Raw genomic sequence first — 25,480 nt, forward strand, 5'->3', positions numbered from 1 at the left:
AAGTAAAGCTGTTGATAAGATCTCTGTTGTGACCCTCACATGCTAATAGCTCTTTGGTGTTGTTTTACTGTCTAAAGCCCCCTGGTGGACCATAGGCTGTACAAAAGGGTGAGTTTAGCTGCCTGCTAGCCAGTTTATCTTTATCTTACATTTTTCGGTATTTTGCTTTTTGCTTGCTTGCATGGGGCTGCAGCCTAGGTATGCAGTAAGTTTCACATCCATTTTGAATGAAATAAAACAAGATACAAACTAACCCTAATTACTAACACTGCTGTTTTATACAACAGGAGAACAGTCACAGACAGCAGATGTAGCAATGCATGAGTAACAAGAGGGAGGCCCTTGGGAGCCGCCGGGGCTGGGGGGAGGCTTTCCACACACACGAATCGCGCAGGGCAGCGGATAAGTCTGAATCTTACATTGTTGTGTCACAAGGAAACCTTAAGCAAGTGGTTTTTCGTGATTAGGATAATTTGCCACATCAGATTCTCTCAACTACTGGTTTTGCCATTTTGAAACAAAATGTTTTGCCAACAGTTTGAAAGCAAGAAGTCTCCCTAGGCAGATAGTTCTAGGCTTTTTATTTTTTATTTTCTAACTGATCTATTTCTTGTTTAGAATTAGTGCTCCCTGCCCCTGCAGTTGTGCTGGGAGGTGAGCCAGTGCAGAGCTGCCCTTCCACACAGTCCAGGCTGTTAGCTCCTCAAGCAGGCAGGGCAGGCTCCAGCATCAGAACACCCCGCAGGATATTGAGTGGAGGAAATCTGGGGCGCAGTGCCTGGATCCTGTGTTTTACATTGTAGCCGGGAGTGGCTTTTCCCAAGGAATTGACATTCTAAAGTCGTTATCACAGATAGGTGTGCAGTAGGCACTGGTAGTGTGCCCAAGAGGTGGACGTGTAAGTACTCAGCAGACCCTGGGCCCGATGTGACGAGGACCGTTCAAATACAGTGGAAAAGCTGGAGCAAGGAAACGAATTCGTCCACTTCGGCATTGAGCTGGGGTCCCTGGGAAGCTCCTCTTAGGGTCTGAGGGAAGAGGGGTTTAAAGCACCATCAACTGTGTTCTCTGTGCCCGCCTCCTAACCTTGCCCAGCCCTTGAGTCACTTCTGAGAAACAATCAAACTCAGAGAACTTAGTGTTTCTGGAAGTAGCCCCATTGGGCCCTGATGTTAATATGAAGGCAGGGTTGGTGAACTGTTTCTTGAGAGGCTTGAGAGTTAGCCTCTCAGACTTGGGGGACCGTGCAGTCTATCCTGACTGTACAGTTTGCCCTTGGGACCCAAACATGGCCAAAGATGATGCCAGATGGAATGGTCCAGGCTGCACTCCTATACAGCCGCACGCATGGGGCTGGGGCTGGGGCTGAGGTCGGCCCCTAGGCCGTCCCTGCCAACCTGGGGCTGGAATCGAGTCTGTGAATTCTTGTGAATGGTGACCTTATCTGTGCTAAAGAACACCTCGCCTATTTTTGAAACCATTAATAGTTAGTGGAGAAATTTTTAAAAAGCAACTATCTGTATAAATGTAGCTGATTTTCAGTGTTAGGCCATTACCATGGAAGCATTTCCAGTCCTGTGGAGCAGCCGTGGCTCAGCCATGTCTGTGCTTGGAATTCGAGAGGAGGAGAGACAGGAGTCTCCGCCTCTCCCCCGTCTCACCCCCGGGGCGCATGGAGGGTATTTCTTCCCATGCAAAGCCTCCCGGAGAGCAGATGCACCTCTGGTTCTCAGCAGAACCACCAGTTATAACCCTGCATGTTTAATGCAGGGATGAGGGCCTGCTTCAAGAGCCAGTGTTTTAATAGAAGTGGTTGCTTACGCATTTTTGAAGCTCGTCCAGTCTGTTAATAAGGGTACTTTTTCTAGAGGTGTTTTCTCAGTGTCCAGCAGAGGCCCTGCCCTGCTGTCTTCAGTGCTCGCTGCATTCTGTGCATAGGGAATGTGAAGCTCATACTGCACGCTCACATACGCTCCTCACACTGCACGCAGTGGGGCGTCTGAGCCAGGGGCCGGCAGGTGTAGAGGTGCCGTCTGGTACAGTAATAACTAACGTGTGTCCGACGGTGTGAGCTGAGGAGGAGTGTAGTGGGGCGCTGGGGAGCTGTCGGCAGGTCTCTGCTCCCTTTGTCTGCCTCAGGGAAGTTGGGTGCTCCATCACATCAGCCCCCACACTGAGATTTTTCTTGGGAGCCCAACACTCTGCGAGGAGGATTTGTATTGCTGAGATTTATGTCAAAAGAAAACTTACTCTGGGTATTTATAAAGTAAATACCATACTGGAGACATTCGAGGTTTACACATTGAGAAGTAACATTTGAAAATGCAGACTGAAGTGGTGTGGCACAGTATTCGGGTCCCGGGCAGGGGGGCGCTGTCAGAACCGGGGTCCACAGCGCAGCTCCGAGGACCATTAGGTCTATGGATGCCTGTCAGTGCTTGTGGCAGGGTAAGGAAAGAACTGCCCCGCAGTCTTCCCCGAGTCCAGCTGTTTTTGTTTTAACTCAGCCTGTCCTTCAGGCTCAGCCCCTCGCTTCCCCAGAACAGAAAGAGTCCTGGACTCCTGACGCCGTCCGGGGTTTGCTGGGCTTGGTTTTGATCTCAGACATAATGACTGTCCATTTAGGAGAGAACTTTGGTCACATACTGAAGACATTGAAGTCAACTCTTCTACTTACTTATTTTAGTTAACTTAGGTGATAGAACCAGCTGGAGGAAATGACTGATTTTTAAGCTGGAAGAACCATTTAAGGCGTGTGTGCTGAAATGCCTCTTCTCAGCTAGATTCTTAGTGTGTCTGACCGTGTGTCACTCAGCTTTATAGCACAGTTACACTGTACATAATGGAAATAGCATATCATTGAGTTACATAATAGACCTAATCCTCAAGGTATTGAAATTTAATTGGCCTAAAAAATGTCTCTTTTCTGGGAGAAAAATGGTTTTCCACTTCTCCCAAAGACATTTATGTTTTAGGGGCAGCAGAAGCTGTTGTGGAGGAAGAGAGAGAGCGTTCTCTGGGAAGTGTTTTCTAGACAGACCCTCCCTTCTCCACGTGACATCATATTTCTTTGAGAGGGCTTTGTAAGCCGCACAGCCTTTCCTGGTCCTTCACGGAGCACTGGAAATTCTGGTATTAACCTGTTTCTCGTAAACTGCTGGCCCAGTTACTTACGTTCAGTGAAGCAATCCTACTGACGTAGAAGTTGTTTAATGAGAGGAAGAAGAGTTGTTTTGAGCACAAATTCTTAAGCAGCAGATTTCCCCTTTATTTGCAAGCTGGGTTCACAGACACTCGGTCAGAAGCTGCCAGTCGCTTGGGTAAGTGGTGATGTCCGCCAAGCAGCTCGGCCTTGAGACGCCCCGGGACAGCCCCGGTGGGTCCTCACTGGGTCTGGAGTTACCCCGCAGCTTTGCTTTGCTGTGCGCACTTTGACCCAGGGCCCCGGAGTACACTGAGTACAGTAAACAGTGGTCCAGGGCCAGCAAACAAGGTGTCACACTGCTGCGGTGGGATCTGCCGCGAGGCCCGGGCTCCTGGGCCAGTACCTCTAGTGAGGAGTGAGAAATCAATGTGGTGGTATCATTAGCATGTACTTTAAATCTCCAAAGTAATTTTGTCTCACTTGCCTCTTAGGAAATGAATACTTTTGGAGCACAGTGGTGTGTGTTAAATTGCAGACAACATGCTCTGTGTCGTTCTTATTGGGCTTCTCTATCTTTTTTGTTTTGCAATCCAAATGAGATTTCTGGAAAATGGCAAGATCTCTCTTTCCCTAAATTCCCCACAAGCCCTTGCAGCTCTCAGAGCAACAGGTAACTCACTAATCAGAAAGCCGCCTCGGGCTGCCCTGTCGTATTTTTGACGTCCAGCATTGCAAGAATAAGCCTGCTGAAATCCACTGACTCATGAAACATCTCTCTGGCTGAGCATCACTGATCAGGTGGAACGGAGCGGCTTTGCCTTACGCTTTTCCCATGGAGCCATTGTTCGCTACGAGTTTCTGAAGCAGGCCCACTTCATTTACCATAAGTAGTCATGGGACGTCAAGGGAAACAAACCCCGGCTTCTGCTGGCTTTCAGTGCTGTTGCTTACATCACGCCAGTACATTACGATGCAACTTCTTCTTCTTTTTGTTTGAGGCTGCCACAGGCTCTCAAAGTGGTGCTCATTTTCAAACTAGAATGCTTGGGGGCATCCTGGGGTTGTCTTTAATTTTAATAGTTGAATGGTCACAGGTCAGAGTCTTGTCCCGATTCATACGAAGAGCACTCTCCAAGTCCCTGGCACCAAGTTCCAAAACAAGGTTCACGCAGCTTGCTTTAGGGAAGCATGGCCTTGTCCTGCAGAAGCAAACCTCCTGTGTAGTTTGTCCTTATGACCCAGAGGAGGACCATTTTGCCGGTCTTCTGTGTCGTGGGCTTCAGAATCAGTGCAGTTATAATGGGAGCGTTTCAAAGATACCCTGGGCACTTGTAGGTTCTGTTTTACTAGCCCTGAAAGAGTCTCACTGTGGAGATTCCTTAAACAAACCAAAAACTCAGCAACCCTTAGCTGAGTTTGTGTAACATAACAGAAGACTTGAGTACCTGTATTTTAATTGCCGTAGTTAGATTTAGTGATGACAGGCACTGGATCTTCAAGTATAATTCCAATTTAAGAAATTTAGGACCGTATGCATCAAGTTTATGTTTCTAACACAGGTACTATCATCAAAACCAGTTCGGGCAACTGATTAGAGCCCAAATGAGTTTTTCCTTCGCTGAACTTCCCAGTGTAGGTGTACAGCATTTATAAGACATAGCTACAACAGATGGATCAATTACCACCACCCTTTTCTTTTAAAGAATGACTGCAGAAATAGTTATAACAAAGGAAGTAGATACTCATTATAGCAAATTTTGGAAATAAAAATAAGCAAAGACATTCACCCAGTGATAGTAATTGTTAAACTTTTATCATGTGTCCTTGTATTTTAGGTACCATATGCCTTTTAATGAGTAATTGTGTCCTTGATTGATGACAAGGCAAAACAAATTTCTGTAACTATTTGTTTTGTTTTGGTACCAGGAGTCGAACTCACGACCTCGTCGTTGCCAGGCAGGTTTTTGTGCTGCTGAGCTAAACCCCTGGCCCTTCTTTAACTCTTTGAAACAATGATTTAAAATACTATTGCTTGGAATTTGTTAAAAATTGTAATATTATCTGGTGTTGTTCCAAGTCATTTTAGTGACATAATCATTTCCTATTTCTCTGGAGACAATGTAACTGTCAAACAGTATTTTAGCCAACTGATATTTGATTTAAGATAAAAACTAGGCCCCCCATCTTGTCCTAATAACTTACCCTCAAATTCTGGTTTCAGTAGGGCAGATTACAGGACTCAATTCTGTGCACACTTGCAGGGGTCAGTTCACACTAGCATGAGCTGTAAATCACAAACAAAGCTAAGTCTTCTTAACTCTTAGGCGCATTGTTTTTAGGCATGTTTTTGAATTCTAAATTTAACTGTATTATAAAGTTGTACATTTTATGCGAGGTCTTTTGCCCCATAGCATAATGTCTCATAAAGGACGATGTCTTAGAATTGAGAAAGTATAGTTGTCAGTTTCCTACTGTGGAGATCTTCCAACTGCCTGTTTTCTCTAAACTCATTTGGAAAAACCAATAAAACAAGAATTTTTAAAAATTCTGTGCTCTCTTAAATATTTTAGAGGTACTGGAGTAGTAACGCAGATCAGCTGATTTGAAGCCAGCCAAATGTGGATTCAAATTCTTGGTCGGCCTTTTATTAACTACATGACTTGAGGCAGGCTGAATGGTCCCTGTATAATTTATAAGATGTGTAAATGTAGAACCCAAGATTCTGCATTTACAAATTGGAGATAACTGTGAGGACTACAGAAAGTAACAAATATTAAGTAACCTGTAAAGTTATTGGCATATAATGAGTATTTTTCCCCTAATTCTTCATTTAAGAGCTTCCTGGGAACAACAACAAAACTATGCCATTTAAGAAATTTTGATGTCATTTATAATGCTAGTACAGTTGTGGTAACCTCAGGATGAAACTAAGAACTAAAATTACTACTTTAGCTCAGGAGTTATACCAAGCCTAGAAAACATACCCCAAAACTAAAATGTTCTCATTTTTCTTGTGTAGACATTGTATGTGGACATGTACTTCTCCACAGTGCTTAGGACACCTTTAATTTTATAGCAGAGTATTTACACATTAACTTTGAAACGTTATGAAAATTTAGTTGATTCTTTAGATTTTTCAGAAAAAGAAACAAAATTCCACCAAAACAAATGTGACCATTTTAACTAGAAAAACAGTTTTAAGTTATACCTACCCTGATTACAGAATCTTTGGTATGAAATTGTGTAAGGCATTTCTTGTTTGTAATTCTTTTTATCTCTGTGATGAAGTTAATGTTTTTAAACCATTCCTCTTCATTCTACAAAATTGCGAATGGATATGTGTTTCCGCTACCAGAGTTTGAGTTCAGAATTCTCTGATTGTAGAAATTTCATCCATGATGGAGCCACTTGCATATTTGTGAATGAATTCTGTGCTAGTGCAAAAATCCCATGTAGAGGTGGCAGTAGCATGCACATCTTGCAGGAACTCAGTGGACGGGTCTGCACAGTACAGATGCTGCATGTCCCGAAGGAACGTTGGCATCCGTGCATGCCCTGCATTCTCCAGCCCAAGGGATCTTAGTATAGATATTGCATGTTTAAAAATTGAACACAGACTATAGCATGTTTCAATTTTTAAAAAGCCATTTATTTATCAAGTATGCATGTCCAAACTCAGGGACTCATAATGATGCAAAATTGTGTACTGTAATATGACTCAGATTATCCTGAAATTTAATAAGCTATGGCATCTTTCACTATAAGATTTAAAATGCAGCAGTATCTGGATCTAGTTTGGAACATAGCCATACACCCTAAATGTTGCTGTTAGGAAAGAAGGACTCAGTGGTTTGGGAGTACCCTGCTTGTCTCTGTCACTTGGAAATGTCACATGAAGACTAAGCTGTAGCAAGTGTAGCAAATGAGACAATTTTTCAAACTAATTTTCGTATTGATGCAAAATGATAGTTTTCTTCTGAAAGAAAGCATCTTCTCTCTGAAGACATTATGTCACCTTTGCAGAATACTCAGAAATGATTCTGCTTGCAGGTGGTAAATACACATTTTTTCTTAGATTACTATTATATATGTCATTCCATTGAGTCCCAGCCTGTGGAACTTACTATTGTTTTTTTAAAGGATGTTTTATTCCTGAGTGTTATCAAGAGTCTGTTTAGAAAGAAAACTAGCTAGCATTCATTGTAAAATTAAAGTTTTAATTTACCAATATAATGTGAGATGGTAGGCTAGACCTCATCCTGCGAAGATCACAGGAATATATTGAAATTGTGAGTCTCTGCATAGGGCTGTAACAGAGACTTTGCCTCTTGAAGCCTAATAGGCACCCTACAAAACTCTGGCTCTGTTTGGCTACAGTCATCCTCGCCCTCCGCTTTGGGAGAGCAGATGTTCTTGTGTGATAGGTAGCACCTCACACAGCGCCTTACACGGCATGGGCCAGCTTGCATTGGGTCATCCTGTTTGCTATTAAGACAGGTTCAAAGTTGTGTGTCAGTGCAGAGAGAGATGCTTACAGCCACTTCACTGATATCTGTCTGCATCCCAAAAAAAGCAGATTTTTCATTAAAAATGTAAATTGGGCCTGGGGTAGGGGTACACACCTGTAATCACAGCCACCTGAGGGACTGCAGCGGGAAGATGGTGAGTTTGGAGCCAGCCTGGGCAACTCAGGGAGACCCTGTCTCAAAACAAAAGTGGGGAGGCTGAGGATGTAGTTCAGTGGTAGACTGGCCTTGGGTTGGACCTTAGTAATGCCAAAAGAGCAGACTGATTAGACAGATGCCCAGACAGAGAAAGACTAGAGATGACCATGGATTACCGATGTGACCGTTCCATTTTAAATTTGTGTACAGTACATCTGATAAGTAGAACAAAGTCCTTTTTTAGCTTCCGACTGTACTGATGTCCATCTGGGAATTCTTAGAAGGACCCTGAGCTCCCCTTGAGCTCACTGTGGGATGGGAGGGAAGCAAGGCATTGTGAAAATCAGAGCCTCCACAGTCCGTGAGGAGAGGGTAGCACTGGACAGGGTGAACGATCGTGTGTAGGGTAGCTAACGTTTCCAGGCTGTGAGCAGAGCGGTAGTTCTGGCCCTGGGTATTAAATAAATATGCGTGCAGTTTCCCTAGTTTCCATCACGTGCAATTACAGGGACTTCATGGTGGCCCACCAAGTCAAAAAGAAAGTTAATTGGAATAAGTTTTTTAAGGTAAAACACTTAACCTTGATTTAATGCAACAATTTGATTCTGCTGTTTTTAGAGCTCATGATGTAAACAAAAGTCTTAGAATTATTTTTTAAAAAATCACTGTAAGTAGGGTCATCTCTCCTCAAAGCCTCCACAGTTTCACAGGAGCTCCCTTTGCTATCAGTCCAAAGGGATTTTGCCTTGGCTTTTCATTTCAGAGGGATGTAATAGCATTTTCCTCTATTTTGGTCACAATGTCACTATATAGTTATCTCCTAGTGTTCTCTTTTGTTTTTCTTCCAGAGTGAAAGAATTGAGAAAGGCCAAGGAACTTGAAGACATACAGCAGCATCCCTTAGCAATGTGACATTGCTTCTCAGACTGTTTTCCTTTCTGTTTTTAGCAGAGACATGCAACAAAAACAACAGACGCGCACATGTACACACACCACACACACACACGCACACACGCACACACACACACACACACACACAATCCCTCTGCAGTTTTGGGGAGAACAGCTGCAGGATTTTAACAGGAATGTTTTGGTCATTGCATTTGCACTTTCATGGACAACTTTTAATTTGATCAGCAAGACATCTTGGAACTCAATCTTCTGTTGGATCATAGGAAAACAAGACACCAGGAGGAATTGAAAGGGGCTTCTCTTCTTAGGAAGAAGCCGTTTTCCTTCTCATATAGGGCTGTATTCAAACATCGTGTGGAACTGTACAAATATTTATACCAAAAATATAGATAAGAAGAGGTGGGGATGCGCTAGCGACAAGGAGGAAGCCGTACCTGCACCTGTGGTGGTTCCCAAGACGCTGAATCTGCGGGCTGGATTCTCAAGGGAGGGCTTAGACCATACAAATCGTCATTGGGTCCGTGTGTTCTCATCTCCTTCACTGGTTCTGATTTTATGTTTGTTCCTTTGTTTTAATCTCTACAGCACACTTAATGCAACTTTTAAAATCTGCAGGTTTTTCGTGTCTTGTGGAAATTTGCAGAGGGGCGGGTGTGTAGTAAACGGGTAATGCATGGGAGATAATGAAAAGCAGCTTACAGAGTTTAAATTATTTTCATGTCCCTGCCACCACCCAAGAGCCTGCGAGGATACTAATCATCTCGTCCCTTTTCTCATGTTCAGCACTTTAATTTTTTGCCTTACTTTCATGTGCAATGAGAATTAAGAATTGGTAAAGCATGTAGCCTTTTTTAGTAACCTTGGAAACTCATGATTCCAGGGAATCATAAACCTTGCCTGGACATTTGCCACCTAAACGACCAGTGTGGTGCTGCGTTCTGGCCAGTAAATTCCATATTTTTGGCTCTATCTCATCCAAACAGCGGTTTCTGTGTGTATATATAGAAGGTAGAAACGAAAAGTGAGAAAATATTTGAAAGGGATTATATTAATTGCTAAATATTTTATTCACAAAGGTCAATAACATGGCAAGATAAAATTATTTGTATAGTTTTGTCTGAATGAGGGAGAAAAATGTGGATGTATTGTTTGTATATATTGTATATATTAAAACAGAGATACGTGCATGAAAACAAGAAAAAGAAATGAACAAAAGCAAAGCATTAGTGGCTATGGTCTGTAAAATGAAACAAAAAAACTTTATTTCACTATAAGAGTACTTTATTTTAAATGTTCTTTAGAAGAACATTTTGCTAAAGCATGATTAAACTGCAAAAAAAAAGAGCTACTGTATTTAGACTTAGGAACAAAGGCAGAGTAACATTACTTAAAAAAGGATATGTTTACATTTAATTTTTGGCTACCAGGAGTTTAGTTTATTTAAAAATTTTTTTGCCAATGGTGCCAAGTAATGTGAATGCTAATACTGCTTAAGAAAATTAAGTTACTTTTGCAAAACAGATAATCACAAGGTGAATCCTTATATAGCTTAACACCATCCACTCACTCCAACGAAGAACACTTAGAATGACCAGAACCTGATAAAAGAAATAGTATGAAGATAGAAAAATGTCATGTTTTCATACCTCCTGCTGGAAATCGGAAACTGTAATTAAATTGTACAAAAAATGGAAGTGAAAAAGACAGACTGGCCTTGTAGGGATGTCATGGTGTATTACTATTTCCACATAATGAGGAGCCAAAGAAATCTGATGCTTTTAAAAATTAAACCACCAATGTCAAATTGAAAGTATAAAGTTTGCATTTGCTGATGCCAGTTTAAAATCCCCAGGTAAGGTTTGAGGATCCGTTGGTGTGAAGCTGAGATGTTTTCGCTTGGTTCTGGCTGCCAACTGTGAGTTAAAACTCAAGGCTTGTTGTGAAGCCTAAAAATATTCACAAATAAGCTTTTAAACTGGTGTCTTCAGAAGGAAGGTAGATACAAAAAGATTGCGGTAAAAACTGGGGTCAGTGCTCTTGGTGCCTTTTCTATAATTGTACTTGTTTTTTAATTACTTCCTTTCACTGCCAACCTCGAATTCCTGTACAGTATATGTCTTTCTGCTTGTGATCAGCTTTGACAACGGTGACAGCCCCACAACTAGCAGCCACCTGTACATTTGTAAACTGACCTGACTCAATTTTGTTTCTAAATGTGTGGGTTATGTTGCAGCTGTTGCATCCCCCGCCCCCCAAATGCCCATTATTTTACACAATTTGACCTGTAGGAGGACACTTGAATAAGTTACCAACACACAACTGCATTCATAACTGGGAACAGAAGGTGAAAGCCAGCTCTTTCAGAATATCCTGTATTAATAATGAATTTGGATACATTTGTTCCATTTATTATGGTACTCATAACCAGTCTTTTGACCAGAGTAATGACCTCAGTGGATTTGCTTTAACCCTCATATTTATTTATTTATTTATTTATTTATTTATTAACATTTCACATGCTACATGCTTAGCTGACTAAGAAAATTCTGGATGATAAGAGACTTAAATAGAATTAGGAAGTTCTTATGGAAGGGACAGTAAGTAGGTTCAAAACCTACCAATATAACTGTGAATCCTAGGTGAGGTAAAAATGTACTTCCACTGAAACAAAGCATTTCTGACCGCTTTTTCTTGGTTGCAAATCTTAATTTCGAATATACGATGATAGGTAAGCGCAGCTTTCTTGGATAATCTGAATTCCCAAGTGCCAGGAGTAGGATTTCATTATAAAATTAATAGCTAACCTTATTCTGTCTCCTGAAGATTTAATTGCTATTCTTGTTACCCATTCAAAATCAGCTGTACTGTGTGAACAAAATAAAGACAATAACACGAACCCCTCTCTGGCTGCACGGTCGCTTATGGCAGTTCCACACAGTAGTTGGCGCCCAATGGGGGGTCCCTGAGACTTGCATGTAAAACTAGTCTAGATGTCTTCTTTTTTGTAAGTTTTATTTTTGTAATTGTGCATGTAAAGCATCATTGAACCAATGGATCTGTTGAAGAACTCAGCTGCTGGAAACCATGCAAAATGTTTTGAATTGCCCTTAAAATATGGAAAATGTTTTCTGAATGCTTTATATTCTTTCTGCTGTAAATTAAAAATGAAGAAAATTTCCCCATACTATCTGTGTGTTTTGCTTTAACTTTCTACTGAACCCCAACGTGTTAAGCACACGTTAAAAAAACGGTGTAATGATTGTATTTCCTTCTGATTCAGGTAACAGTGTTTTGACACCGAATATATCCACCAAAGAGAACATAGAAGAGAACTTGCTACCTATCTGTGCAACCCTCTCAACACATCAATCATTTGTCTTAAATGCAGTTACTTCTACCTTTTCAGTTAAAATCCTGAAGTGTTTTTAACGGGAGTATTCCAGCTGACTCCCTCTAGCCTGCTTTTCTAAGTATTTTGTCCTTTCTGCCGGTCTCCTTCACTGCAGACAGAGCCTTTTGTATCTCTAGGAGACCGTCCCCATCCATTTGAAAATCGCCAAGTTCTGCATGACTGAGCTCCCCAACACCGTCCGCAGTGGGTTCTACAGCCCCTGGTTTAAAAGACCTCTGACTTGCTCACTTGTGCCCACTCTCCACCCAGTGGTGGTCTCTGCACACTGTCATGTGCCATACTTGTTTATGGTGTTCATTCCTTGCCTGGAAAATTATGTTACTCAACTCGGACCTCTGTGGCTCTCTTGTTACAGTTAATATTTCTCACTTTATTTCCAGTTCAAAAAGACAGTTTGGTATTTACTTTTCACTTGTCAAGGAGAAGACCGATTGACCCCTTTAACCAGTGAGTTTCGCTTGAGCGACTTCCTCCATAGGATAGTTCACTGACAAGCGCTTTATAAAGTAACCCCACCCAGGACTAGTCTGTGTTAGGGGCTGCTGGACTACACAGATGGAGCAACTAGTCTAATGCCGAGGCGCCCTTTGCCAAATTGTAGTACAATCCGTGCAATGACAAATCCTTGTGTCCCTGGTGAAAAAGTAAAAGGGAACCTGATTCACCCGAAACCTGTGATAAGTACTCCTGAAAGAATTTTCATTTCACAACTTGATTGGAAAAACACGGGTGTTTCCCACGACCACTAGGGTAAGCGGGGCCACTAAGCATTAGTGCGTAAGCTACCCCTTAATATCAGGCCGATAGACTTGGTCCACTGGCCCCAGAGACGTCAGGCGAAGGCCCCACCCCCGTCGGTCCCCGTTGGAGCGCCTCGCCAGGCCCCGCCCACTTCCGGCGCGCCCTCGGCCTCCGAGCTCGCCCCGCCCACTCCCGCCGGGCCCTGCCCAGTGACGTCACCGCGGCGCCACCTCCCTCGCCTAGGTTGTCTGCTGCAGAGCTCAGGTCCTCAGCCGCCGTTGTCGCCGCCACCGCCAAAATGTGAGTGATGCGACGTGACCCGGGACGGCCTGTAGCCCCGGAGGCGGCGCCCCATGCTTTGGTCCCTCTCCTGGCCGGGTGGCGGCGCCCGCCCGCCGCTCAGACGCGGGCCGCCAGCGCACGCGCATGCGCGCCGTGGTCGTGGCGGGGGCCTCAGGGTTGGCGTGGGCCGGGGTTCGGGCCAAGACTCCGGGACTTAGCCTTGCGTTGCGAGGGCCTCGCGGCCGGGCGGCTGCTTCCCGGAGGGAGCGCCCCACTCGGCTGCCGGAGCTTCCCCGAGGTCTTTGTGGTGGCTCGCGGGTCCGGAAGTACAGGGAATGGACCTGGCCGCACCCAGCAATCAGAGTGAATCTGACACTACCCAGAGCCCGGGCTTCCCCCATCCACCCAGGGCACCTGTGCTTGGAAAATACCTTGGCCTCGGGCCATGGCTCTCATCTGGAGCGGAAGCATTGTTACAGTAGCCCTAGAATCCCAGGGGTGACATTAAGAGTAACAAGTACCCAGTGTCCCCCTACAAGCTGCTCAATTCTCATCTATCGAGGAAACTTCAGGTTTTCTAGAGGAACTAGGTGGAAACAACAATTGGAAGGTACTTGCTGAGGCTGCAGTGCCAACAAACGGATCACAGTTCCTAAAACCTTACCACCTGAGGAATTAGGGCCGACTGTGCCCATCCGGATGCATTAACTTTGTAAATCTCACATTATTCACCTATAAAGTGGGGGGAGTGGGGTATTGCCTTTCAGAGCGTTCTGAGAATTCAGCGAGAGAAAGCGTGTGAAGGGCGTAGCCTTAAGAGATGGCCCTAAATAGAATACTGTCTGCTAGACCCAAGGAAAGCTGTCGGATCTGCTGTATTCCTGACCCCTGGTCAATGACAGAGTGTTAATTTAAAATCACTGTTGACTCAGTGAATCAGTGACTCCTGTGTAAGCAAGGCGCATACGAGTACTGTCTTGGATACAGAGAAGAGAATTCTGAAACCCAGGAGCATGTGTGACGGGACACAAGACCTTTATCCTTGAAAAATCAAGCGACGCCAGCCAAGTCATGGGAGAAGTGAGGAGTCAAGTCAGAGTGGCTATGAAAGATCTGCCTGGAAGCAATAAAAGTTTCAACGAAGACTGTAAGAGAAGACTGAGAGGAGCATTGCTTCTACTTGCATCTCATGCACACTACGCCGTCGCTGCATCCCTAACCCAGAATCTTTCTCTATACTGGAAAAAGGCCATGCTACAATTCTTCATAACTATAAAACAGTTCTTGGCACAATATAATGTTTGTCTCCATTTAATGTTTAATGTCTCCATTAAAACAATTGGAAAGTAGAGTTTACCCATCCTGGGATCAGGTGCTTCAGCCATACAAAGTAATCTTTTTATATCTTCATGGTGGTCACTTTATCATGTGGGACAATCTTGGAAATTATGGAAGGATTATGACAGATTCTGCTAGAACCATTATTATTCTAAGGACAAGATTTTGGGAGGAGGAGCTTTAGTTCTGATACATGAGATCTTTAATGTTTAATATCTTTGTTTTCGGAAGTATATTTGCAACCCTGATTGGTTCACATTTGTGCCTCTGTACATTTCAGGTCTGCCGGATCAAGTGCTGCCACTGGCAGCAACCGAAGACTTCAGCAGACACAAAATCAAGTAGAGGAGGTATTGCTCTAAGATTCTAAAGCAGGAAGAAAGCTTAAAAAAATACAAACATGTGAATGTAAATTTTGATAGTATTCATAACTGTAATAAAATCTGTCTCCTGATGTTTTAGAAGCCCTAATCTAAGCAAAAGTCAGGGTCCCCAGATTTCATGTTTATTTTTCTGCAACAGAATCATATAGCTAAAACACAAACACAAAAAACATTCCCCAAGAACCACTTCATAAAATAGGATAATAAAGTTTTAAGGGTTAGGGATAAAGGCTGTGCAAGCCAGAAATGAGTCCTTGCATGAGATACTTTTCCAGAACATGTTGTCCTGCAGCTTGACTTCTTAGTCACCTCACCTGAGCAACTCTGGAAAACATTTACCGCCAAGGTTGCTCTGAGGTGCACAGGCAGATGTTGATAAGCTGCTGCAGCCCAACAAATCTGTATTTATAGAATTCTTGAGGACTTTTTGTTCTGCCCTGTATGTGCAAAACTAAAAACTTTTTAGTTTAGACCAATATTTCTCTGTTGCTAAAAGCAGTCACTGTCTGCACTTAGCTACACTAAAAACTAGAGTTAATAGATACCATTGTTAAATCATCCAGTAATGCTTTGATTGGGTATTTTGTTATAAACTTAATTCTCACAATTTTAAATTTTTACAGTGAAAACCATTCTAAATCTGTCCTGCTTGAAACTTGTTTACTTACAAAATCATATCTAATTTTTTAATCCAAGGGAATTTCAAAGAGATTTTTAATTCTGTGGGTTGTTTTGTTTTGTTTTTGTCCTAGGACTTGAACTTACGACTTTGCACTTTGTCATAGGCATTGTGCTGCTGAGTTAGCTCTCCGGCCCTTCAAAGAGTTTTTTATGGAGATAAAATACACATTACACACAACCAGTTTAAAGTGTACGATTTGGTGGTATTTAGTATATTCACTGTATTGTGCGATCACTACCTCAACTTAGAGAATTCTCTCCTCACTCCTGAAAAGCACTATTTAGGTACTGTTCCCCCCTCCCCATCCCTGCTTCTCCCATTTCCCATTTGCCTCTGATCTGTTGTCTGTTTCCATGGATTTGCCTGTTCGGTGTATAGCATAACAAAAAAAATCACCAAAAAAACGGAGCCCCCATCTGTGGTCTGCAGTGCCAGGCTTCTGAGCGTGGTGTTAATAGTCATCCAAGGTGTGTGTTTCAGCACTGCGTTCTGTTCTATAGGTAATAGCATAATGGATGATTTCAGCTCTCTCCATGCCTGGCTGCTACGAATAACGCTGTAAACATTCCAGAACAAGATGTGGTTGAGCCATGTTTTCATTTCTCTTGAGTTTGTGTACCTAGGAGTCTTGCTGGGTCATACAGTAGTTATATGGCTTGGCCAATGCTACCTTAGCTTTTTTGAGGAGCTGCCAAACTCTCCCACAGTGGCTGCCCATTTTGTGTTCCCACCAGCAAGGCCTAAAGCTGTTTGATTACAACACCCCCACCCCCCGCCTCGCGTTTGCTTCCTGGGTTCCAGACTAGCCATCTAGTGAGTACTGTGATTTTCTCACTGCACTAGTGAAGTGCTTAGTGATGCTGGACAACTTTTCATGTGCTAACTGTCCATGTGTACGTCTTTGTTGAAGGCCTTTGCCCATTTTTTAACTAGGCTGTCTTAATTTTAAGAGTTCTTTGTGTATTCTGGATAGCAACCCTTATTGGCATTGTGACTTGCAGATGCTTGCTTTCTGTGGACCTCTGTCTGCCCCTCCCTCCCACCTCCCTTTCTTTCTCCCTTCCTTGTTTCCTTCCTTCCTTTAATGGTACTGGGGACTGAACCCAAAGCCTTCATATTGAGTTATATTCCTAGCCTTTTTTGTTTTGAGACAGGGTCTTACTAAATTGAGAAACTGCCCAGGCTGGACTCAAACTGGCCATCCTCCTGCCTCAGCCTTTCAAAAGGCTAGGATTCTAGGCATGCACCACTCCCAGCTAGAATATTCTTGCTAACATACTTTAATGCAAAATGTAAAAAAAAAAAATTATGAAGCCAAATTACATCATTTTAGTCAGTATTACTAGGTTATTTAGCAACAAGGTTTTTTTTTTCCTCTTTGAACTCGGAATCAAACTCAGAACTTCATGGTTGCCAGGCAGGCGCTGTGCTGCTGAGCCATTTCCCTGGCCCCCATTGGGTTGTTTTTTAATTGTTATTATCAGCTGGTTTTTTTTCCCCGATATGATGTGTTATTTTATTTTCCAAATCCATTTTATTTCAAGGAGAAAAAGGAAAAAACTACAGCAAAATGTCAGAATATGTCAATGAAGGGCCAACAACGGTACAAATATTGTGCATTGTCATCCCCAAATCATTCACCAGACATTTGCATATCAGGTGTCTGGTTGTTTGTTTTGTTTTTTTTTTTTCCCTCTTGCTTTTAGTATTAATCAAATCTAAGAATCCAGGGCCAAGCTGAAGCTTTGAAGATTTATTTTATTACTACCTCTAAGAGTTAAAAGTTGTAGCGCGTAACTCATCGATCCGATTTTGAGTTTAATTTTTGTGATGAAGTGAGGTAGGAGTCATTCTTTTGCACATGACTCTCATTCCAGCACAGCTGGAGGAACTGACGCTTTCATCTGCTGTAAAGTGTTGGCACCTTCTCAAAAATCAGTTGGCTCTGTGGGCTGGAGTGTAGCTCCGTGGTAGGTGCGTGCTAGAGCACAAGGCTCGAGTTCTTCCCCAGCGCCACAAAAAAAAAAAAAGAAAGAAAGAAAAAGAAAAAAGACGCCGGAGTTGATTCTGCACTTTCAGCCCTACGTCTCTGGTCTCTGTGTGTGTCCTGCCGCCGCCAGTTTTGACTCCTGTGGCTTTGTACTAAGACTTGAAACCTCTGTGTTCTGCCTTTTGGAGGTTCCCTGATGTCAACATATGAAAAAAGCTGCTGGAATTGGGGTCATATTTGGAATTTGCTGAAGGAGAAGAAAAAGCCACTGGGATTGTTGTGTTGACTACACAGCCATCGTCACAGGGCTGAGCCTCCCACTGTAGACCACAGGGCGTCTTTCCACTTTTTTTTTTTTTAATCTTTTTATCGGTACCAGAGATCGAACTCACGACCGCCTGCTTGCAAGGCAGGCGCTTATGCCACTGAGCTAAATCCCCAGCCCTGTGTCTCTCCACTTTTAACCAGGTTTTCTTTCAGTGGTGTCTTGTGTTTTACATCTGCAAGTCTCACTTCCTTGGTTAAATGTATCCCTGAAGTATTTTTACTCTTTGGGATGGTGGCGTAAAGGCAGTTATTTTCTTTAAAGTTCTTTTCAGGTTTATTGCTAACTTACAGAAATGTAACTGAGTTGTGTGGTCTTAAAGCCTTGCTAAGTTATTCGTTCTAAAGTTTTTTTTCTTTGTGTGGATTCTTTGAGATCCAGAGTATATGGATATATTGGTGCAGAAATAGAGATAGAATTTCCCGCCGTAAGAGGGAGTGCAGTCTTCGTTTCCAGGTTGGACGCCCTTTTCTTTGTCCTGACTGATTGGTTGCTCGGCAGGCCAGGACGTGAGGACCGCATGGGGCAGCGGTAGTGAAAGTGAGAGTCTTCGTCTTGGTCTGGTGTCTGATCTTAAGGGAAGCTGCTGGTCTAGACTCACACCGCGGATGGTGGTAGTTGTGGGTTTCCCCATGAATGCCCTTGATCATATTAAGGAAGTTCCCGTCTGCCATTAGTTTGTTGGGTATTTTTTTCACAAAAGGGTAGGCCCATTTTATTAAAAATGTAAGTAAAGTCCTGACTTGAAAAAAATATGTCAGGAGATGTGACGTGGACTTTTGGTTCTCCCGTTCCTGTCTGTGTGACCTCATGGGATGGCGTTCATCTAGGTGGTGGACATAATGAGAGTCAACGTGGACAAGGTGTTGGAAAGAGACCAGAAGCTCTCGGAGTTAGACGACCGCGCGGATGCACTGCAAGCAGGAGCGTCTCAATTTGAAACAAGTGCTGCCAAGTTGAAGAGGAAATACTGGTGGAAAAACTGCAAGGTAACTGTCTCTTGACTGACCGTTCTCAGAGGCTGGCAGAGAAGGTGCAAATAGTGGACTTCCGTGAATCTGGAGCGTGGGCTTGACTTCTGCATGCAGACCTGTGAGGCTTATACACAGACTGTATCTTTTTTTTTGGCTGCCACCAGAAATCCTGTTGTGTGGCTGATCTTACAAGGTGATAGAAGGATAGAACGGGGTGCCCGCCCCGCCCAGGCAGGACCGCTCAGTCAGTATGTAGCTGGTTCTGCCAGTGGCTCCAGAGCCAAGGGGAGGAAACCTGGCGGGCAGCCACATGGAGAACAGTTCGCAGCAGATTTTATACAGCCAGCAAATAAGTATGCTCGAATCAGATCATACTATATCCTGCCTCTGCTGTGTTGAGCAATGACACTGAGACACGGGACGTAAGTTTGATCTCTCTGCCCAGCATGGAGAATTTATATGCATGAACAGATGTTTTGCTGGGGGCCACAGGTGCTTGGCACACATTTTAAAAAGCAGGCAGGTAAACTTTAGGCTCTATCTGAGACCATGAAATGTAGCTGTTAAGAAATGACAAGTTGTTGTAGATTGTAGCACACCTGGATTGCTAGAATAATGCTGTAGGACGCTCCGCAGTAAGCCTGTTACGCGTTTTCCTGAGTGTGAAGTGCATGTGTGTTTTCCTCCAGATGTGGGCCATAGGGATTGGTGTGCTGGTGATCATCATCATCATCATCATCGGTGAGTTAATTCCTGTGTGCACACATGATCAGCTGCACAAGAATACACAATAAAAGTTCCCTCGGACTGCTAGCACGTTCCAGGGTTTTTGAAGAATTTGCATTAGCAAATCTTTCAAGTTCTTGAATTTTGTATGATAAAACTCTTGAGTTTTTTTTTTTTTTTCTTTTACATGCACATCAGTTCGTTGAGGCAGTTTGTTGAGGGGAACCTCATTGCTATATATAGCTCCATTTTCCTCTCTGAATTCAGTGATATTACACATTTCCTTTTATGTAGTGTAATAATTCAGAGAATGGGCTACCTGTGAGCCACCCCGTCCAGCTCTGTGCCCTTGGGCAAACAACTGAAAATTTCTTGACCTCCACTTTCCTCATTTATAAAATGAGGATAACAACAGTATGTACCTTGCTTGTTACGAGGACAAAAAATGCTTAGTGTATATGGTATCTAGCATGTACAGTAACAAAAATAGTTACTAGCATGACTATATGTAACACATATGTATATGCATATACATACACCCATTACTATCACTGTACACAAGGTTAGAAGAACCCATTGCCCTTTAGCCCACTATATGGGCACTCCTTAATAGGCACGTCTTCCTTTCATTGCTAGGTCAATGTCAGTGAATATTGCTCTTTAATGAGTTATTTGAATGCCCCCTTCCCCCATCTTTTTGAGACAAGGTTTGGCTATGCAGTTCTCACTGGCCTTGAACTCGCTTTGTAGCCCAGGCTGGCCTAAAACTCACATTGATCCTCCTGCCTCAGCCTTCTGAGTGCTGGGATGACAGGTATGGGCCACCATTCCTGGCTGGTTACTACGTTTCCACAGCATGCAGAGGAGTCACTAGTAGGAAATGGGTCAGGTTGGCTGCTGTTCACAGTTACTGAACGCAGCCTTCTCTCTGGGTGTGCACTGAAAGACTAAACCACTTTCTCCTGTTTCTGCTTTTTCCTCCCTGCCTCTTAGTGTGGAGCGTCTCTTCCTGAAGAACCAGCGGAACTCGAGCCTTGCTGTTCAGGAAACCTCTTGAAGACCTTTTCGACTTTTGAACCGCTATGTTATTAAGCTTTCCTACTGTTATTTCTAAACTGATTATTTTTGCTAGTTCATGTAAAGTTCAGTTTCTAGGAAATGTGCCTTTGTTTTTTAATATGCACTCCAAACTAGAGGTGTGGCCAGCCCCGCCCACCTTTTGCACATAGCCTTTACAGATTTACTGATAAGAGGACTTCCTACCAGGCAGAATGCTGTACTCTGGGTAGTATGTCACTAATGAATTGCCACTGATTTCAGCTAAGTTAGCTGTCCTGGGCTTCTGACATTACCTGCAGCCCCACATTCTAAACCATTGGGTAATGAGATTTCCAGATTGTGCCTTCCAGAACACTACTGCCTAACACACATCTGTGACAGTAACAGGCCATGCCTTGCTTTTGTACTTCCCTAGCTGCCTATACGAGGCTCGATCCTTTTCATAAGTACTACTGACTCTTGCTGTTTAAAACAAGATGCTGGTGAAGATTTTTTGCTTACATTAGATATGAAGATGTTTACTTGTTATGTATCACTTTCTAAAATACTTTAATCAGAAATAATAACCCTTTTGAAAAGTTTTTAAAGAACTATACCTATGACCAAAGTTTCTATTTTGCCAAAATGTGAACATACAAGCAAAGTGTCCTTCACCTGTGTCTGACAGAATTCAGAAAGTGCCAGAAGGAGCCTTTTAGAAGTACCAGCACACGTGCTTTTCCCCAGTTCGGCAGCCAAGCTTTGAAATGGTGCCGGCGATGTGGCCCCTCCTGATGCATTTTTCACAGGGTGAAGATTTGCACAAAACTGCCGCTGCCTGGTACTTGTACACAGGGTTTCCCCGACAGCAGTGGGCTCCAGCATGTGACAGTCCTGAGACCTCCATTAAGACCATCTGTGAATTCGATCATTACAAGACTCCCATGTGATAGCACTTTGAAATTTGTTTCCTGTTTTTCTTTGACGTGTGCTCCCTAGAGCTTCTAAATTCTGCTTTCCAGGCACTGGTCAGGTGGATGGCCCAAGATGTTTTTTCTTCTGTGTTATAAACTGCACAGATGCTGCTTTGAAAATAGCACCTGAGAGACGTGGGTCCATGAGGCTTTTAACATCGGGGTATGTGGCTTAAAAGCAGGGTTTCAAGTATAAATGAAAAACAAGGAGGCACTGGGGGAGAAACACAGGCTTTACCACTCTGGCCATTTTTTCCAGAACCTTCTAGGTATCATTCACATGCTTCTATGACTTACACAGCAGCCACAGTTCCATGTCTGCACTGTGTCCCCTGGAAACCCTGAGATGATCTTGTGTTGAAGACGTGCCTTGCAGTGGCCTGGGGTCTGGCGATGCCCGACTCTGAAGCCTTGGTGCTCACTCCTTGCTCCATAGTCGACCTGTATAACCCACTGGCTCCTGCGTTAACCCAAGAATACCTCGCTTGTGTCTGCACGCAGCTGGGAGCTTGCCCGCTCCGAGGAGCTGAATAAAATGTTTATAAAACATGATGCTGGCCCCTGTGTTCCTTGGGGGGGGGGGCTGCGGCTGGTCCAAGTCCTAAACTGATTCTCCCCCCAACCCCCTTGCAAATTTCCATTTCTCCTCCTTGCCCACCCAGTTCTGGGTTTGCCCTGCCTGAGGGAACAGAAGTCTCCCACCCACTTCGAGAAAGTGGAGGTGAGTTGGGGGCTGCTTTGAGTCTGAAATGTGGCCTTGTGCTTGGTAAACTAGGCAGCGACCTGCTGAGGCTAACCCTTGTTACGAATACACTGCCACTTTTACCCTCTGACCCCTAGGGAATACTGTCATCTGGGTGAAGCCGACTTTGGTTTATAGTACTGAATACTGCTCCTTAACCCCAGCCCCACCTTGATTTGGCCGCCGGCCGGTCTCCGAACGGGGCTGCACTTCCGCCCAGAGTCGGAGCGGCTCAGGGCTCGCTCTGGGTCGTCTCATTCTCTGGGGCCCTCTTTGTCACCAGGCTGGATCCTCCCACCGCCTCCCCCAAGTAAAGTTACTTGCTCCCCAGCGCCTTGAGTCGGTCTTACGTTTTACTTCCCAAAGCGCGGGCACCCCAAAAGGGCAGGGACTTTTCTCTGTCGTTATCTCCCAGTTTGACAGTCATTCCCGACCAGGCACAGTATCTGCAGGCTAAGGAAAATCCCTGGGGACTTAGCACTCCCAAAAAGACCCCTGTAGAGTATTTCTTGGAAATCCAACACACAATGGCAGTCATCCACTTTTCCTCGCCCCCTTTGTAGACAACTTTACAACAAATACTGCTTTTGATGTACCAGGCAGCAGGGTGGCTGCCCTCCGCCTTTTAATTTGGGCAAATTGAGAGGCTACGCAAAAGGCTTTCAGACTCTCTTTAAAGGCCGGGGAAGTGGGCAGGTCCCTGCTTAAACTTCCCTTTTTGACAGTCGGGACTAAATTGTAGCACCTCTGTTCCCCGTTCCGCCAAACCCACCATTCGCTTGCAGCAGGAGAGCGAGCAAGGTAGGAAAGACCAAACGCACTGGAGACGCGGGAACCTATAACGCTGCGCAGCGCCAGAGGCCTCTCCGCGGCGCTGCACTGCGGCCCCAAGGGACCCGGGAACCAAGCGCGCCGCTCGGTCACGCCCCCGCCCGCAGCTCACGTGGAGGCCGTGTCGGGCCTGCCCATCTTCCAACCAAATCCCGCTCCGTCGTGATTGACAGCTCCTGTGCCCTATCACTCTCACTTGGACTGCGCCGGTCCCTCCCCCAAGAAGCCGAGCGCTGAGCCCCAGTCTCCTAGACCAGTCTCGGCACCGCCCCTCCGCCTCTGACTTCTGCTCCGGCCTACCGTGATTGATCGGCTGCCACCTTCTGCCCCCCGCCCCCAAGTGCGTTATCTAATACGCTCCGGGGCCCTTGCCTCCACCCACCAGCAGGCGGTTATGTAAGCACGGCGTGGTCCTCTGGACCAATGAGAGTCCGTGCAGCCCTCCGCAGTGGCCAGTCGCGCGCCAAGGGGAGTGGCCGGGTCACGTGGCGCGCGCGTTGCACGCGGCGGGCCTAGAGACTGAGCGCGCGACCTGGTGCCAGTGTTTGAGGGAGTGCAGTGCTTAGTCTGGCGGGGGTCCTGCGAGCCAGTAGGCCGGGTGCGGGATCCTGCCCTCGGCGCGGCGGCCCCGGAACGTGGCGCCCCCACGTGGCCGCCGACCCGCGTGCGGCGCTCGCATATTCTGCGGGACGGCCAGGGCGGAGGGAAGGTCCGCGGTGAGGACCCCCACTCCCGGCTGGGACCACGGCCAGCTCGGCTTCCAGCCTCACATTTGTCTTCTCTCCGACCCCGGGCTGGGCTGCCGGGACAGGAGCCCCAGAAGGCTCGGTGGACATGCAGAGGAGAAAAGTGCCCCTGACATGGACGTGAGCGGCGATCGAGCTCAGTCGTGACTGAGCGACCCCAAACGCCCAGGCAGGGATCGGGTGACTGTCGCCGCCTGCACAGCGAGAGAAGCGGGCGGCGGGCCTGGGGCTCTGCGAGATGGACCCGGGCGAGGGCCGGCTTGCACCCGGGGCGCGCGCGCTGGAAGGGCCGTCGGGCTCCGAGACCCCGCTGCAGGGGACTGACGGAGACAGCGGCCACAGGTGACGCCCGCTGCGGTCCACACCCGGGGGTTTGCTGTCCTGGCTAGCGCTGGAAAGGGGAAAGCTGGGTGGAGGGCTGTCCACGGTATTGTTGGAGCTGGGGCGGGGGGAGGGGAAAGGTGGGATAATCGAAACCCCAAGGAAAATTACCAGAGGTCCCGGGAGGTAAAGAGTGATGAAAGGATTCGTCTGGAAAGTGCTGCACAGCATCCAGTCGCTTTGCCTGCGGTTGCCTTCTTGTGAGAAGAGATCGTAAACTTGTGACCTGAACCTGCAGATGCACGAAGAAAATCATACGCATTTGCCAGGGCTGCAGCTGTTAACATTTTCTCTTTGTAATCTTCCAGTGAACAAGAAGATCGAAATAGAATTTCTCAGGAACTTGTAATGGTTGTTCAAGAAATGAAAAAATACCTGCCAGCGGAGAGACACAGGAAACCAAGCACCTTAGATGCCCTCAACTATGCCCTTGGCTGTGTCTACAATGTGCAAGGTACACAAGCTGCGAGGTGCACCGGTGCCCACGCTTGGAGTTCATTTAGTCACAGGTGTATTCTGAGCAAATTCCTAGTTTCTTTGTGTCTTCAGGAGAACCTTAGTTGCCTAACAGTTTAGTAGGCTTGCAGTATTTTGCTGATCTGTTGCAAGAGACAGGCAGTTTAGCATAAGCACATTTTGAAGAATAACTTTTATAAGGAACGTTATCTTCCTTCGAAGTTAAGAGAAAATATATTCGACTAAAAATACGTTTATCTGTCATACACACATTTTGAAAATGCAGTCATGAAGAATTTACTGCATTAAGGATGCACAGTGTTTTCTTGTTTCTGACTTTTCTTCTGAAGGGATTTTATAAACTTGTATTGTCTGTGGCACAAACCTGTGCGATTCATCTATGATACACACTTTCTGAACACTGGAATAATGTTTCCACCATAAAACCCGTGTGTGTGTGTGTGTGTGTGTGTGTCTGAAAGTTTTAATTTCATTAACTTGTTTAGGTACATTAAGTGTCTCTTGTGCCTTGTGACATACACTATGCAGAATTAGTAAAACTTACACTCTTTAAGTTTGCACAGCTATTTTAGAAGCAAGCAGAAAATGATCTGGATGTGAGGACAATGGATGTGAGGGCACGTAGGGTGGCCTTATCCTAAGAAAACAAGCCAGCTTGCTAGCACTAAAAATGACCTGATAAGATATTGTTGTCACAATACTGTTTATTTCCCTGTG

At 44.9% G+C, this 25,480-nt stretch overlaps 3 protein-coding genes across 18 annotated transcripts in view; all 3 read left to right on the plus strand.

Annotated features, from left to right (window-relative positions):
* Positions 1-11,905, plus strand: part of Camta1 (calmodulin binding transcription activator 1) — a 734,954-nt gene extending 723,049 nt beyond the window's left edge. For 14 of the 16 annotated variants that reach the window (XM_063235417.1, XM_063235419.1, XM_063235420.1 and 11 more), the window contains one exon: positions 8,658-11,905. In XM_063235417.1, coding sequence (XP_063091487.1) covers positions 8,658-8,721 — 64 coding nt within the window. In that variant the 3' untranslated portion in view covers positions 8,722-11,905. Of the gene's footprint in view, positions 1-77; positions 109-8,657 lie in introns of all 16 variants that reach the window. The other 2 variants (XM_063235416.1, XM_063235418.1) reach the window with 1 other exon arrangement.
* A 1,132-nt stretch (positions 11,906-13,037) lies between these two features.
* Positions 13,038-22,138, plus strand: Vamp3 (vesicle associated membrane protein 3). Its single transcript, XM_003471226.5, has 5 exons — positions 13,038-13,174; positions 14,775-14,844; positions 18,705-18,863; positions 19,538-19,589; positions 20,568-22,138. Coding segments are annotated over exons 1-5 (303 nt in total). The 5' UTR covers positions 13,038-13,172; the 3' UTR covers positions 20,588-22,138.
* Positions 22,139-23,613: 1,475 nt separating this feature from the next.
* Per3 (period circadian regulator 3) overlaps positions 23,614-25,480 on the plus strand; it is a 59,900-nt gene continuing 58,033 nt past the window's right edge. Inside the window, 2 exon segments of the mRNA XM_063235432.1 lie at positions 23,614-24,247; positions 24,595-24,740. Of these exon segments, the coding sequence (XP_063091502.1) occupies positions 24,144-24,247; positions 24,595-24,740 (250 nt within the window). The 5' untranslated portion in view covers positions 23,614-24,143.

The sequence above is a fragment of the Cavia porcellus genome, unplaced genomic scaffold, assembly GCF_034190915.1.
Source record: "Cavia porcellus strain 051 isolate PalLab524CR breed Dunkin Hartley unplaced genomic scaffold, mCavPor4.1 scaffold_25, whole genome shotgun sequence".
Lineage (NCBI taxonomy): Eukaryota > Metazoa > Chordata > Mammalia > Rodentia > Caviidae > Cavia > Cavia porcellus.